At 47.9% G+C, this 16514-nt stretch overlaps 4 protein-coding genes across 4 annotated transcripts; 2 read left to right on the top strand and 2 right to left on the bottom strand.

The window, feature by feature from the left end:
* Positions 1–831: 831 nt before the first annotated feature.
* Positions 832–1321, top strand: HETIRDRAFT_308579 (uncharacterized protein; the record flags this gene model as incomplete). Its single annotated transcript, XM_009543696.1, has 2 exons — positions 832–932; positions 988–1321. The coding sequence occupies 2 exons, from the start codon at positions 832–834 to the stop codon at positions 1319–1321; spliced, it is 435 nt and encodes a 144-aa protein (XP_009541991.1).
* A 2288-nt stretch (positions 1322–3609) lies between these two features.
* On the bottom strand, positions 3610–5261 carry HETIRDRAFT_237186 (uncharacterized protein; the record flags this gene model as incomplete). The annotated part of the gene is made up of 4 exons (XM_009543695.1): positions 3610–4436; positions 4497–5009; positions 5059–5163; positions 5219–5261. Coding segments are annotated over 4 exons (1488 nt in total), but the record flags the coding sequence as incomplete, so codon positions are not given.
* A 1062-nt stretch (positions 5262–6323) lies between these two features.
* Positions 6324–11035, top strand: HETIRDRAFT_308924 (uncharacterized protein; the record flags this gene model as incomplete). Its single annotated transcript, XM_009543694.1, has 16 exons — positions 6324–6363; positions 6416–6505; positions 6560–6664; positions 6716–6912; positions 6962–7336; positions 7397–8101; positions 8157–8296; positions 8350–9133; positions 9185–9383; positions 9448–9695; positions 9751–10053; positions 10111–10173; positions 10224–10308; positions 10362–10411; positions 10471–10513; positions 10569–11035. The coding sequence occupies 16 exons, from the start codon at positions 6324–6326 to the stop codon at positions 11033–11035; spliced, it is 3894 nt and encodes a 1297-aa protein (XP_009541989.1).
* Positions 11036–11565: 530 nt separating this feature from the next.
* HETIRDRAFT_43653 (major facilitator superfamily) lies at positions 11566–14025 on the bottom strand (the record flags this gene model as incomplete). Its single annotated transcript, XM_009543494.1, has 17 exons — positions 11566–11937; positions 11993–12087; positions 12148–12198; positions 12254–12277; positions 12333–12378; positions 12429–12558; positions 12610–12664; positions 12716–12953; positions 13000–13050; positions 13105–13176; positions 13229–13319; positions 13373–13419; positions 13475–13516; positions 13571–13601; positions 13662–13702; positions 13751–13910; positions 13964–14025. Coding segments are annotated over 17 exons (1608 nt in total), but the record flags the coding sequence as incomplete, so codon positions are not given.
* Between the last annotated feature and the right edge of the window lie 2489 nt (positions 14026–16514).

Below are 16514 nucleotides of genomic sequence, written 5' to 3'. Positions count from 1 at the left end.
TATGGCATGCCTATATATAAATAAGCACAAGATTGTTGGACATGATCTTAATATGCTTAGTGCACATATTTCCTATATGGCAGGCAAATATATCATTCTGGCACCATATACCAACATGACTGTCTTTTCCACAGCCTAATAGCTAAAGGAAAACACCAAGTTTGAGCATCTTCTGTATAACAAGGCAATAAACAATATAAATAGTGCTAAAAATTGTAATATCAATAGTGATGATGATTGTGTGCTGCACAAGACAGTATTAGCCACTATACTGATAGACAAGGTCTATAAGGCTGCATATAGCAGATTCCTAAGTCCAACCCACATGTTGTGTCCTATAATGACCAGTAGCAGGCATTGGCTAACAATGACAACTTTAATGATCTTGTGTGCAAGGACAAGGTACCTAGGTCTTCATAGCCTCTTGTGGCAGCTGCCAAGCTACCAACAAAGTGGCTGGGGGCATTAATGCACATTTCTCTCTTTCTATATCCCTTATAAAGGCAGCTAGAAAGTCAGCAAAAGAGCTACAAGATAATGGTATAGGCATATATGAAGGAGAGTAATATGCTAAAATAGTATAGAATGTGCCACATCTTTACCTTCTCACTGATAGAGCAGTAGTACTTACTATTTCCTACTAGTAATTAAAGACTTCTTAGTATAGAATTAGTGCTAATATCATGAAATTAGAATCCAACCCAATGCTCACAATGTGTTGCTCCTAATTAGGAAATTAGACACTTTTAGATACTATTAACACTTTTAGATACTTTTAGACACTATTAGATATAATCCAGAGCTAATACAAGAGGGTGTTTTTCTAAATGGATGTCATACCTTCTTTTTTCGTTTCTTATTATTCTGTGTAGCTTAAATACCTGTGGTCTGAGGGCGATTCTTTCCTCAGACTCTTACCCTTTGGACCACAGGTGCGCTCCCCTCTGTTCTTTGTATCTACTTAGACTCTTACCCTCTGGACCATAGTCCTGTCGTTATAGAGCTTCTTTTTGGCACTCTCTCTGTGCCAGTCGCTTCATTGTCACTGCGCTCAACAACAATTCCTTGTGTATTAGATACTAGCTTCAGCACCCCTGCATTAGAGGCTGTTTTAGTGTTGTGCTCGGCACTTAGAGTCACCTCTAGCATATCACCGGAACTCATAATATCACCCCCACATTCTCCCCTACCCCTGATCCACAAAGAATGCGAAGGAGTCATTTTCCCAGACAGAGAGTTGTACCTGACAGCCCCTGTTGCATACCTCATGGGGCTCATAGAAGGATTGCCAAGCACAAAGTTTGTCTTAGGACCTACCTGACCGGATATACAGAGGGCATTGGAGATTCTGAAAGAGGAAAGGGCTTTTATGAGACATGCGCAAAGGGCTTTATAAATACAAGAAGGGACCCTCATTGCCCGCATCAATGCAGGTGAGAGAAAACTAATGGGACTCGACCATACTAAACCCCTCCATGACACTTTTCACTCTGCCAATGACCCCACTCCTGCCACTGAATACTACATGCCATCCATGGCTGTGGTGTCTCATGCCTCATCTTTGGCTTCAAATGGAAGTCCGCTTTGCCTGATGCCAGGGACTTATACCACAGGCCTAGACAGAGGGATCCATAGGTTCACACATCCTTCCCCTCGTTTTCAAGCTGTCCCCCTGACTTTTGGTCTCCAACGTCTGCCCACACACACTAGACCCCCTATTATTGAGTATAACTCTAGCGACTCTAATGCACTCCCCCTTGTCAATCACTGCCGCACCCTCTGAAGAAAGCAGGCAGTCATCTGGTATAATATTAAACTGCTAGGGCAGATGACGGTTTGAATCCATTGGGCTGGTACTCACTGCCATGATGAGAAGAGGGACACAGGTGAGGTATCATGATGTCCATACTCAAGGGCTATCATGTCATGACTTGGCAGTGGGCAACGAGAATTGGTGCCCTAAATATTATTTTTCTATGACTGATTCTATGCACATTGCTTATGTTTTTCTTGAACCTTTTACTTACCGTTTCTGGCACTGATGGCCTAGAGAGGGGGTAATGTTATGAACTGCTTACTATATCCTTCCTGCTTTACCACAATCCATATAAGGACATGTAGGACCTTTCTCCCAACCATACCTCGCATTCCTGATCCATTGTTACTTGGTCCATGCTTTTGCCTGTACATATTTAAGATAGCTGTGGCACAGCAGGGAGGCCTTAGGCTATCCACTTCTGTCTAATCTAGAAACTGCTGTTAACTAGTCTTCTCTAATTCAAAGGCATTAGTCTGATCAGCCCTAACCCTTCACATCTATCATCCCATCTGTATTACCATTGATCTGTGGCCTAGGATTCCCTTGCCCCAAACAGCTGTTCATGACACCAAGTCATTCATTGGAATCCATTGGAAGTCATCTGTTGTATTGGAAAAGACCTTCTGGTCAATAACAAACATTGTCCCATTATCAACTAGCACCTTCTCTATCTCTTCAAAGACAGAATTGAAAGTAGCCAAGACTTTCTTATACAAGCCCAAAGACACACAATAGTCTTTATTTACTGGGCCATCATGATTAGCCTAGGAAACCCCTCTTATTGCATCAAGTGCATATGATAAGCTTAGTGGCTCAACAGATTGAGTAAGTGCCATAAATATTTTTCCCTAATATAGAGTGTATTCTCAATGTTTTATCAGTTTTTGGTAGTGGTATCTGGTATCTAGACTTATATTCTGAAAGCCTTATTTTTTAGGGTATTTATCAACTTACTTATAAATAAAAGAAATAAGAGATCAATATGGAAAGGAACTAAATGTGTAAAGACTGTCCAAAATGTGTCTGTATATTGGAATTACCAAGCTAAGTAAGTTAGACCTTATGACTTAGTGGTTTAAAGCATTTTGCTAGAGTGCTTGTAGGCATGAGGTTGTGGGTTCAACTTTGGCTTAGAGCAGGTATCTTGTAAAGTACAATTTCAGGTATAGATATTCAACTAATGGTCTCTATAGCTAAGCTCTATTAAAAATTCATGGATAACCATAGCAATAACAAGTAACCCTAGTGCTTGGTTGAGTGTTCATTTTTAGAAAATTTGAATAGAAATTATGTATAAGTAGAGCTAATTATGCATAATTCAAGATAATTAGCCTTTATAAGCTGTAGATAAAAGAGGGGGGAAGCTAAAAATTCATAGTAATAATAAGTGGAAACTCTATAGAATACAGAGAATTTCAGTATAATCAGAAGTGATTGTTCCAGATGGCCGCCACCTTGCATGTACTATCATTATTTGTACAGTCTGAGCTCTCGCGCGCTCCAAAAGATATAGCCTGGTAGGTTTTCTCGAAAGAGAACACCGATTTGTGTATAAGAACCTCCCAGCATCACAAAAACAAGAGGCACAAGCCGATTATAAGAGCAAGGAAGGGCACTATTAATCGAGCGAGCTGGTTTAAGAACACACGCAGATTCGGTTGGTTGGGTCAATTTAATTGTTTCTCCGAACCTCTAATTAAAGTCACTACGATGAATGGATTCTACAGTAAGGATGACCAGGCCCCATCTTCGAAGGGCCAAGGACCTGCTATCTCCTCCCTCCAGTGTGGGCGCAGTTCTTCCGCAGCGCGTTTCGTGGACTCATACTGATCCGGATCAACAAGGCCATCGTGTCGCAGATGGAGCTTCTCCTGAAACGTCTCTACCCATTTCTCCCGAGCCGTCGCCTGCCGCCAGGTTGCCATTTGACGCTCCTCTTCCGCCTTCGAGAAGGATATAGGACAAGGGACATCCGGTCCTGCAATGTGTTTCCAGTCGTCAGTCATTACGAGAAGAGCGTGGCGGAAAGCGGCAATGCCATCTGTCCACGTCCGTCCCGCCCATTTGAACGGCGTAACATATGTCCTGTAGCAGGGATGACGGGTGATATCCGCATGCAAAGGATCGCGCAGAGAAACGAGCATCATATAAGATTTATGTCGTTCTGCAAGCCGCTTTTGCAGTTTGGCTTCTTCTTGATCTTCCGGAGAGAGAGATTCGAAATAGTCGGGGAGGCGAGGGAAGGTTGACTTCATGTCGATCATAGTGCCTGTGTAGAGATACATTCGACAAAACTCTGCTTGCATGAACCTAGGACCGATCCATGCATGCTGCCAGTCGATTATGCCAGTGAAATTGGGAACGCCTTCTGCCTCGACCATGATGTTGCCGTCGTAAAGGTCAGGGTGCCAGAGGTTGTTGGGAAGGTATTCCTCCGGTAGATTTAAGAAGGGAAGAACAGCGAGAAAATGATCAAGCGCTTCAATATGGGCTTCAGGAGATGCATCGTCATCAGACAGACGACATGGGTCATTGAGAGGGCGTGGTCGTGCGTAAGCTCTCAGCCATTGCTTTTCGCAGTTTACGATAGCTCTTGCGTATGATTGAGTCTCAGGCCCTATGGAATGTATTATGAATAAATAGAAGAGATATCGAAGTGCAATGGAACGCGACCCACAGGGCCCCCGATCGATATTCATTGTGGAACGTTCGCCCCGCCAGAATTCCCTCTGCACTGTAGGTCCGATGCGGTACCTCTCCGATGCTCCATCGTCCGGAAAGTCTTTTGCATACAACGGACGTGCTTGCAGCTCAGGAGCGACGTCTTGCTTGAAGTACAAGCTGCCTATCTGCGAAAACCTCTTATCGGAAAATGACTTCTCCATACTTACAACACGTTCGGTGAGTTCGTAAAAATCGTCGCCTCTGATATCCATCCAGCGCTTTGTCAGAGGGACACCAGGAAGTCTTTCCATGATGATATACCCCACGCCAACGGAAAATTCACTACCGTCACGACTCCAGGCAAGAACACGTGGGGTAGGAATGTGGAGATAGCGTGCCACATAGTCAAGCGTAGCTACTTCACTCGCAATGACTAGATTCTGAGGGCCGGCAATGGGACACGGTATGCGAACAATGACTTCCTTGTTGTTGTCAAACCGCAGAAGAAACACTTTGTTAAAAGAGCCTAGAAAAGTTTGGCAGCATATTCAGACGTCGACGGCAATTGGACTTACCTTCAGCAAATTTTTCCATGGATGTGCATGTTGCTGCCCCGGCCACATCGGCAGCTACCTTCTGCAATGCAATTACGTCGAACTCGACATAACGTTCTTTCATCTCTAGTGTTGCGATGCGGAATAAGCAAATGTTCATAGAAAGAAGCTATGCACGCACGCTTGGCTTCGTTGTAGATCCATCGTTTGGTGGTGCATCCATAAAACTCCTCGTAGCCGTTTTTTGGCCCTGGTAGAGAGAGAAAAGCAATGGCATTAGGCTGCAGATCGATATACAAGGGATGTAATCCTGACCTGACGACAGAGACGCCGTGGCGTTGCCACTAGGGTCGGAATCCAGGACGACGTGGTCATGGACTAAAGACGGAGGGGCTGTACTCATGTGTATCTTCAAAGCAGGACGGAGGGATAGACTGTTGGGTAACTTCACATTACCACGGCGGAGGAGACTCTGGAGAATGCGAGTGGGCTTCATGTGCTTGCATCGTAGTTCGCTCGCGGTCTTTAAGAGTGAATTGTCCGGAATCCGCCGCGACTGAGACTCGCCATACCGTTACGCGTTACGCGTTACGCATCACAATCTGGCACCCTCATCGCAACAAGGTGATTATCTCCAGACAAACAACTCTCCGCAACAAGCAATGGATGTCGACGAGCTTGTTCCAATGTCGATGAAGAAGGCCTAGAAGTTGCCCAGCCGAGCTTTGCAATAGAGGCCCACCTTAACGGCAGTGTAGGAGGACCAGGGTGAGTATCAGGCGGAGGCATAGTTCAAGTTACGGGAAGTATGAATGCATGGGTTTCGGCACCAGGGTAATTCGGCAACACACAGCCAATGGGAATAGGGATTCAGTCGAGTTTTTCTGTGAATTTTTGAGGTTATGCTCGTCATAGGTCATCATGTCCGACCCTGTAAGCTCTGCGAACAGAAGCAGTGTATGTTACCGTGTTCCGTGTTCCAGGACTCCACGAGTGTAGTCGGACAAGTTGCCAAGTAGACATTATTTCTATTATTTTGAATGGCACCAAACCTTTCCGTTCTTGCCTTGACCAAACCCATTGTGGTTGCATGAGTTTCAAGTTGGAGGAACACAACGAACGGGGTTGAGACTGTGAGGAAAGAGGTGATACGTAATCATGCAGACGCGACGCGACTGAACCTGGCTGAACGCGTCGCGCGCTTGTTAGCGTTTTGGCTTTGTAGCCACACCGTCCCTGTTTGAGTCTGTCTGCCCTCCTTATCCTTGTCTCTCAAGCGGTAAAAAATGCACATAAAAACACTCACGATACAGGGCTTCAAATCTTGTGAGCACTCTCCGCGTCTTCGTAGTCATTGTCCTTACTCCAGGCTTTAAAGACCGAGATCAGACACAGATCGAACCGTTTTCCGCGAGGCATAACGTTGTGGTCGGCAGGAACGGTTCTGGGAAGAGCAATTTCTTTGCTGGTGAGTCATATGTCAGCGTTGAGGGAGTTTCCAAGCTCTGACTCTTTCACAAAGCCATTCGCTTCGTCCTCTCCGATGCATATACATCCATGTCTCGGGAGGAGCGGCAGGCCCTTCTCCACGAGGGTGTTTCCACCACAACTACCCTCTCTGCCTATGGTGAGTCCCAAAGCTGATACATGCTCGAGTAGTTTGTCATAGCCTATTCAGTGGAGATTGTCTTCGACAATACGGACAACCGCTTTCCCACAGGCAGGGAGGAGGTTGTTCTTCGCCGCACAATCGGATTGAAGAAGGACGAATACAGCTTGGACAAGAAGAGCGCGAGTAAAGCCGATGTTATGAACCTCTTGGAGAGCGCTGGGTTCAGCAAGTCAAATCCTTACTACATCGTGCCACAGGGCCGGGTGCGTGTTATATCTATATGCTATGTGCGCATGCTGACTATAGTCGCAGATTACAGCTCTCACGAATGCGAAGGACCACGAGCGACTCGCTCTTCTCAAGGAAGTGGCGGGAACGAAAGTCTACGAGCAGCGACGCGCAGAGTCTCTCCGAATCATGAGCGAGACTGACGCCAAGCGTAACAAGATCAGCGAACTCCTGGAGTACATCGACTCGCGGCTGACCGAGCTCGAGGAGGAGAAGGAAGAACTCAAGGAATTCCAGGAGAAGGACAAAGACAGGCGATGTCTCGAGTACGCGCTGTATCAGCGTGAGCTTGAGGATGTCGCGGGAACGCTGGACGAAATTGAGGAAGAGCGGAAGTCCGAGGTGCACGGGGCGAACTTGAGGAGAGAGCAGTTCAGCGAGCGAGAGCAGCAGATCCAGGTCCGTAGGCGATGCATGACTTCCCTACTAAATGTTCTCACCACTTCGTTCTTCATGTAGTCCCTGGAGAAAAAGATCTCCGAAGCCAAGCACTCCTATTCTACGCTCACACTCACCCGCTATGGTGCACAATCTGAATTGACGGAGCTCATCCGCGCGCGTACTGAGCTCGAGTGCGTCGTGGACGATCTACGCAGCGCAAACGACCGCGCGGGCGGCAAGCGCGCCGAGTACGAGGAGGAACTCGTTAACATCAATGCGCAGATCGCGGAAAAGGAAGCCGCGCTAGCTGAGCTGCTCCCACAGTGGGAAGCACAGCGCGCGCAAGAGAGTGAGCACAGGCGTGCGCTTGACGACGCACGGGGGAGGCTCAAGGCGCTACACTCTAAACGCGGGCGCACCGGCCACTTCAGGACGCGCGCCGAACGCGACGCGTACCTGCGGCAAGAGATTGCTTCCGTTGAAGCTCACCAGCGCACACAGACCGCTGCGCTCCACACCGCTCGAGAGGAACTGAACACTATTCGAGGCAACTTGGCCGACGTGGATACGCAGCTGCAGGGTATCGATGGTCGTGCGGAGGAAGCGAGAGCGAGAGTGAGAGAAATTGGAGAAGAACTGATCCGATTGCAGGAGGAGAAGACGCAGAAGACGGAACAGCGCAAAGATCTGTGGCGAGAGGATGCCAAATTGGATACGACCAGTCGGCATGCTCGCGACGAGCTTCGGGCGGCGGAGAGAACTTTGGCAGGCATGATGGACAAGGTGAATTTGGACTAGCATCGATGACTTTGTTGTTCATCGCTGATTTAACTCCCAGGATACCGGGATGGGGTTGCGTTCCGTGGATAACATTGCGGAGCGGCTCTCGCTTCCCGGCGTTTATGGCCCTCTTTATCGCCTCTTCGAAATATCAGACCAAAAATTCAACATTGCTGTTGAACTGACGGCTGGAAATAGGTCTGTAACTATGCTCCATTGTAACAAACGACTCCTGACCCTTCTCTTGGCAGCCTGTTTCACGTCGTAGTCGACACAGACCAAACGGCTCAAACAGTCCTTGATATTATGTTGAAAGAGAAGGCTGGCCGTGTCACGTTTATGCCGCTGAACCGCCTCAAGCCGAAGAACCCCACGCCCCCAAACGCGCAGGACGCGATCCCACTCCTCGACAAGCTGAAATTCGCCGCGATGCACGAAAAGGCATTCCAGCAGGTATTCGGCAAAACCTGCGTGTGCCGCGACCTTACCGTCGCCGCAGCGTACGTCAAGAGCCATGGCATCAACACTATCACGCTTGATGGAGACAAGGTTGACCGCAAAGGCGCCCTCACCGGTGGATATCACGATGTACGTCGCTCCCGTATCGAAGCCATCAAGAGCGTGACGAGCTGGAGGACCAAATTCGAAACTGAGGAGAAAAGGTCGAAGGAGGTAAAATCGCAGACACTTAAGATCGACCAGGAGGTCACCCGCATCGCGGGCCGGGTCCAGGTGCTGGTTAACCAGCAGAACCAGGCCAAAGCCCAGCGGGACAGCATACAGGCCGACGCGATGACGCTCTTGCAGGAGAAGGAGAGGCTAGATGCTAGGGCGACGCGGTTGGAAGCTGACGTGGAGGATCTAGAAAGTGAACTGAGGACTCTTGCAACGAGACTGCAGGGATACCGCGCAGAGATCAGTACCCCAATGGCGGCTGGGCTTTCTGAAGAGGAGGAGCAACTGATCGGTGAGCTTGAACAGGAGGTTCAGACATTGCAAAAGGAGATGGTGGAGATGTCGAAGAATAAGAATGAGGTGAGTCGCTTCATGACGTTAAAACGGAAGAGATTTAAGTATCCTACACAGATCGGCAGCCGGAAGAACATCCTTCAGATTGAGTTAAATGAAAATCTTCGCCGGCGTCGCGAAGAGTTGCGTGCAAAAATCGAAGCCTTGGGGATACCTGACGATGGCGATGCCACTGCAGCAGATGACTATGACGCTCGAACACGCGAGCTCAAAGCACTCAATACCTCTATAGAGTCTTTGACCAAGAAAGTACAAGGTAAGTTCGTGACGTTCGCAAAAAGAGTTGCAATATTATTGCTGAGTCTAAACTGCCTACTCAGATATGGAAAAGGAATGCGAAAAATTGTCTTCAGAGCTCCAAGAATCGCGGAACAACTTGGAAAAAGTCCAGAACCAGCAGACAGAGGATACTCGGAGTGTGGCGAGGCAACAGAAAAACACTGAGCGGTACATGGCCAAACGACAGCTTCTGCTTAGCCGGAAGGACGAGTGCAATCGGAATATTCGCGACCTTGGCGTTCTGCCTGAAGAGGCATTCGAGAAGTACACGCACGAGAAGCTCGACAGGGTAAGCCCCTCAATTCTTATGCTCTTCAAATTCATCTGACAAGTTCCTGCCATAGCTCGTCAAGAAACTGCATGCCGTCAATGAAGGGTTGAAAAAGTTTGCCCACGTGAACAAGAAAGCGTTCGAACAGTATTCCAACTTCACGAAGCAGCGCGATCAGCTCCTCAAACGTCGGGAGGACCTCGACAAGTCTGCCCAATCCATCGAGGAACTCGTGGAAGTATTGGATCAACGAAAAGATGAGGCGATCGAACGGACGTTCAAGCAGGTCGCGAGCAACTTTGAGGAAGTATTTGAGAAGCTCGTGCCAGCAGGTAGGGGCAAGCTGATCATCCAGCGGCGCATCGACCAGGTACAAGTCCCATGTTCATCATTAGAATGATAGCGTTTGACATTGGGACAGGACGAAGATGAGGCAGATGAGGCAGAAGGTATTCCGCAAAATACCATCGACAATTATACTGGTATTTCGATCAAGGTATGCTACAAGGTCGTACAATATCGGCCCACGCACTAATTTTGTTCTAGGTATCGTTCAACTCTAAAGTCGATGAAGGTTTGCGGATACAACAGTTATCGGGTGGCCAAAAATCACTTGTCGCTCTCGCTCTTGGTAGGTCTTCAATGTCACGTTACATAGCCCCACTAACTCAACTTGCACTGCAGTATTTGCTATTCAGAAATGCGACCCAGCACCGTTTTATTTGTTTGACGAGGTAAGCCTTGCCTATGCTGCATATCATATTGAGGAATATGAGTTCATTGCATCATCTAGATCGACGCGAACTTGGATGCTCAATACCGGACAGCAGTTGCTTGTATGCCTACTTGCCTTTTTCTGTCTTTCGCATCGAGTCTCATCAGTCCATGTAGCCATGATTCAATCGTTGGGATCCACCGCCCAATTTATCACAACAACTTTCCGCCCTGAGATGTTGGTCACTGCGGACAAGTTTTACGGCGTGCTGTTCAACAACCAGAAGATCAGTTCAATTCGGAGTATCAAGCGGGAAGAAGCGATGGAATTTGTTGATCAGGTCAGTCCGAGCGCGTTATTCTTCTCCTCGAATCCCGGATTGAAATGTCGTGCATTTGTAGGAGGCGCAAGCTCAATGAGGATTTTCATTCTTGTGATGACGTGTATGGACTTTGCTGTTTTCGTTATAATTGTGTATGTTTATGTATGTCTCATTGTCATCACTTTCGCTGTTGTAGTTAGTCTCTCGCTTTTTAGGCTGCCGCATCACATGTTCGGCGTCTATTTTCTCCAAATCAGCAGCTCCCTCCACATTGGTAATCCCGCCGGTGTTACGCCGGGCAGAAAAAGTGAAAGAAGATGAGCGATGAACACTTTCGGCTCACCCTTGATCGTAGTGGTAACACAGCATGATCTCCCTGTCTGATGATTGTGAAGATGCATGAATACAAGGGAGCCTAAACACGGTAGCTGGCTGCGCCGTGACCTGATTAGGATGCTAGATGAAGAACGCGGGCTTGCTGACTGGCACAGAAGCTGATGATGTCAAGCCGCAATCACATCATACGTTGTGGGGCTGAGAGCCATCAGTGTCACTTTCCTATGGCCACGTCTGTGTGCAGTGCAAGGAAGTTCACTTGGAAGTGTCCGCACTGGATTCGGCTGTGATCATGTAAATACTGATGTTGTCGGAACACGCAATAAACTAAAGTTTCTATTCCGCTGATGAGTTGGGAATCCCGATATATTGAAAAGCACACCCAAGGCTACAAAACAGAACATAAACTCGTGATCAACGCCTGGCCGATCCTCCGATAACATCACTTTCCAAATCCATGCCCCCGTCTGAAGATTCATATGTAGACAATCTCCGAGGTCGCCGGTCTCGCGTGGTCAACACAGGAATTGGCTGAGTCGCCGATGTTGGCTCTTCGTCTTCGATTTCGTCGTCACTATGGAGCGGGGTCTCCCGAACGGACGGCGGTTCCTCAACATCTGTGCGACTTTCTGCAGGCGGCTGCGGCGGTTGATGCTCAAGCACCTTCTCAGGTATCTGAGGAGAACAGGATGCCAAGTGAGAAAAAAATCACCGATATTAGGAAAGACACGTGCTGGTAGGCGGACGAGGTAGGCAAGCAGTGTTGATACCGCGGCTACAATGAAGACCGAGCGCAAGGCAAGTGCATATGATTCACGAGCGTCGCGTTGAAGCCTCGGGGGCAAGCTGGATACAAGACGAGCAGAATGACGGATATTCTTCCGGATCTAGAAACGAGGTCGTGTGAGCACAGGAGGGAGAGCATCAAAGGCTGTGCTATACCTCGTCTGCATCGGGCCCATGTATCCGACGCCGTAATTCAGCATCCAATCTTGACTGAAAGATAGCTGAGGAGACGCCAACACCGCAAACTTGGCCTTTCAACACTGGCAAGTAAGCGACGCCCGTGTACCGTAGACAGGACAAGCATCACGTACCAAGACCCCGAAATAATTGACCAAACCCAGTCCCTACGGCCATCGCAGATTCTTTACGTTGGGGTCTCTAAGAATCCATTTTATCGAGGTGAGACGCGGCACTTACGTGGAAGATGTGCTAGTAGAGCAACTGTAGGAACCCTGTTCAGGACAAGGAGAATATGTTGCGAACATAATAAACTTACTCAGCATGGTCTGCAAGACTACAGCATTTCCAAACCCAAGAGGTATCTTGATTGTGATGTCAGTCACCGCACTATTCGCAGGCAATCACGACTCACGATACTTAACCACTGCTGCAAAGGAGGCGAGTCTTCCTTCATCATTGTGATGGACACCGCAGCTATGAAAGGGAAGAAGCCGAAAACAAGGTTGATCTTCTTGTACTTGCCAGTGCGATGCATCATCCATCTATGGATGGCGTTAGAGTGGAAGACACACGAACCAAGACAACCGTCCTACCCGGCAAACATGGATCCGAGAGACATCGAAACACTATTGGGGAGGAGGTGCAGTCCTGATCATAAAATCAGCAATCCACAACAGATGATGATGGCGAAGACCGTACCAGCCTCAGATGCGCTAGTTAAGGGGACCGTCTGGAACCACATGGGGAAAAAATACATGATTGCGAAATTGCAATTGGCGACCAGAAAATTGTTGATGCCAACTAAGACAGGGATCTTTTGCTTCAGCAAGAAGGGTGCAAGCATGGGCTCTTTGGCGACACGTAGTTCGAAAACGACGAATGTGGCCAATAGGACAAAAGCCAAGACAAAAGGCATGATGACTGATGCATCTCTCCACTATACGAGCATCAGGTCGTGCGTGCATAAATTTCGGAGGACATACCTCGTGTTCTTCATTATAACGGTTACTCAAGAATAGAAGGAACGATAGTACCTGCCCACGATCGATGAATATGGTGTGCAAGTCAAAGTATCGAACGACACGTACCGCTCCCAACAATGTAGCACTTCCCCCATAATCAATCCTCTTTAGGACTTCCTTCGTGTTCTTGCTCCTACCCTAAGATAATTATATGAGATTAAAGATCACGACAGATCAGAAAAAAACTCACAGGCGTGACGTATTGTAGATTGATTGAAGTCAAGAAGAACGACAGCATAAAGAGCGGCATCTGCAATAAGAAAGCCCAGCGCCACCCGAAACTGCAACGACTGCACGTGAGATGCGCAATGGATATATTGAAATTCGAACGCACCGATCGCTAATCATGCCTCCTAGCGGACCCCCTAGCCCCATACCAAGCTACTTCTGATTGAGCAAGATATAATGTATGAAAGGTGATGATACAAAAATTTACCCCATTAAAAACACTTGCAACGCCTTGAGTAAGTCCGCGGGACTACGCAACTCGAGATATATTATCTCGTTCTATACATTCGAAAAACCTGCGTACCCTCATGCTGTACATGTCACTCGTAATGATTCTAAGATTCCATAGAAGGGGAGATGAGCGAATGAGTAGAGGCAAAACCCGATGAGCTTACGTCGCAGTTGTATAAATCCCTCCCCCACCGAGACCGCCAAGCTGTCCGAAGATGAATGAAAGACAATGCAAATAAGAGCCGAGGCTTACGAATCTCGCAGCGATGAGCATAGACATGTTACTCGAAAGGCCACATGCCAGCGTTCCTAAGGCTGCAAAAAATACAGCTGTCTGATTCGCACCTCGACGTCCCATGACGTTACACAAACGACCATAAAGAGGTGTGAAAGTACATGTGGCAAGAAGATATCTACGAACCGAGGTTAAGAAAAAATCAGAAAAATAGTTGTTTGAGCGCCTTACGCTGTGCCAAGCCAACTGGCTTGATTGGACTTTTGAAATTCAGAGGAGATGCCCGGGAGTACTTCCAAAAGCCATTGTTAGCTACGACATGCCTCAAACATTTCAAAGAAAAAATTGAAATGATGAAGCACCCTACAAGTGGGTAAGCTGTATCGAGCCGATGACCCATGCATGGAAGCATGCTTTCTATAGCTGAAGCCATGACTCTGATTTCCTCGTGCCAGATACTGCAATGCCTGTGCAGATGGTCATAACACAGGGAGAGCGGGTGCAACGGGCCATCTATAGCCCGTAGTACCTCCCCAGGTTCAAGACTCGGGGAAAAGCTGAGGCCTAAAAGTATATCGTTCGAGCCTCCCTTGCGCTGAGGTTGAAGAGCTTGGCAGAGACGTAAGGCGTAGATGACAAGATGGTTCCAATGAATTGTCATCAGATCCTACACCAGCGAGACTTGTTACAGGCTTCTGCGTGCGGCACAAAGGAGATTTGTTCGAACAAAGATGACAGAGCCAAGAGCTCGTGTACAGGCCTTAGACGAATAACTTCCCCACATCCTCGCGCCCTTCATCCATGTAGGCATCAATTTACTCACAGGTTGCAACCAAAGTCGCTGCAGGAATTGGATGTAAAGTTGTCAGGTCCTACAAGGCATGACACTCGAAGTGACTACATACTGTTGAGTGACTAGATATCATTCAAATAATTGACATATGAATGCAGGAGGGGACCGGTTCAAGCCAAGGGCGACGCACAGACAGAAAAGTCGCGACCCAAATGCCCGCAAGAATTCCTGTACGAGTCGATTTTGAAATTTCCAAGGGACCGGGTCGTTGCTTTGCAATTGTTGTAGATGAGAGAGATCTAAGATCAGAATGAAGCAGGGGATCGCGCTCGCTTTGCCCGGACATGACCGAACGCGAGTTGGTGGTTCAGGTTGAAGAGCAGGCCGCAGCCACATGGCGGTCCCTATTACGCATGGGCACGTGCTGCCGGGGTTCATCGGACCCGAACACAGCGGCGAACCAGCGCTCACCTTGCATTTAGTTTTCCTCAGTTTGACGGCATTCATTGCAGCTCGTGCTCCCCGCTCATGGCATAATTCCATAATTCCATTCGTGCATAGTGACTCTCCCAAGCAGAGATCTCCGCTCTGCACAGATCAGGTGTTGAACCATTCCCAATACGGCGCAGCTCTAACATAGTCTAACAGACAACTTCGTCCCTGGACGAGCACATATCCATCTAGAAGGTGCCCATATGTACGTTTACGAACACCGAACGATCTCTTGCCGTCTATGTAAATGATCCGTTTATGCAGGCACCAATCAACCCCGGTTATTATTGAGAAATTTCGACCACGAGCGCGAAACCCTGGATCCGGCTCCCCTCGATCCTCGATGGAATATTTTGACTCAAGATTTGATGGCGAAGAACGACTGCCGTTGACATTGAAATATTGAACGTTGGCGTATGAGACATGCAAACACAACTTCACTACACCTCTCACGTGTTTTGCAGCCCGTCGCGGCAAGTCGCGGCCCGCTCCGTGACCTCCTAAGACAAGTATTGTTTAGCGTCCCGCGGCATTGGAGTGGTGAGGTCCGAATACAACTTGCAGGTTCGAAACATATGTTTCACAGTAGCCTGACGGGCAGCCGCTAAAGTTTCGTGCAGCTTGACACCATCAGTCTATCTCGTAAGTAGACATACATTGGGTACGTGTCTTCTTCTATCGCATCAGAATTTACCTGCAAAATAAGCTTTTTGTGATACCTACAGGGAAAGAAGATGGCACGAAGAATGGGTCCCCGTCAACTATCTGATCCCGAAGACTCCTCGTCTCGCTTCAATGAATTTAGAACTTCTGGGGGAAGATGCCAGATCTGGCTCTGGCAAGTTATGCCTTTCGCAGAGTGTCATATGCTATCTCGTTCCTGTTCATACGGGACATACCGGCATTGCATTTGGCATCCTTAGCTCTTTGCCTACACTCAGCGAAAAATGTGGCACAGCACAAACAGCACTATTCTATATGTACTTGCTAGTAATGTACCTCAAAACCGTAGCCAATAGGCTTCATAATAACAGTTCCTAGAGACGCTACGATACAAAAGATTAGGAGGTAATAACGCCGCAAGGGGAAAATAAGTAGACGGCTATTGATTAATTGATTAGCATCACGTCACTTTTTGACTCTATGCGGTTCAAGGCTCTCTATTCGCTTCCATGTACAGTCAGCCCCTATGAAGCAATCGACATGCTCCCTTCCTCCCGCTGCGAGGTTATCAACGATATGACACCGCAATGGTAATACCTTGCCTCGCGAAATGATGCTGGCATAGGCTCGATCCGTTGTCCTTCTCTAATCAGTATCGTCGTTTCATTAGCTAATAGTCGAAATTCCTTACTGCGCATCGGAAGGCACGCATCGTAAAGTGTTGAGAGCTATCTAAACCTCTTCAAATCATGCTGATGAGCCGTCGCCGCATGGTTATGCATGGCTCGTGGAACGTAGATATGATTCCATACATAAATGTGCGACATTGCTCCG

This window comes from Heterobasidion irregulare, assembly GCF_000320585.1.
Source record: "Heterobasidion irregulare TC 32-1 unplaced genomic scaffold scaffold_02, whole genome shotgun sequence".
Classification (NCBI taxonomy): Eukaryota; Fungi; Basidiomycota; class Agaricomycetes; order Russulales; family Bondarzewiaceae; genus Heterobasidion; species Heterobasidion irregulare.
This window is presented reverse-complemented; position numbering and strand designations above follow the sequence as displayed.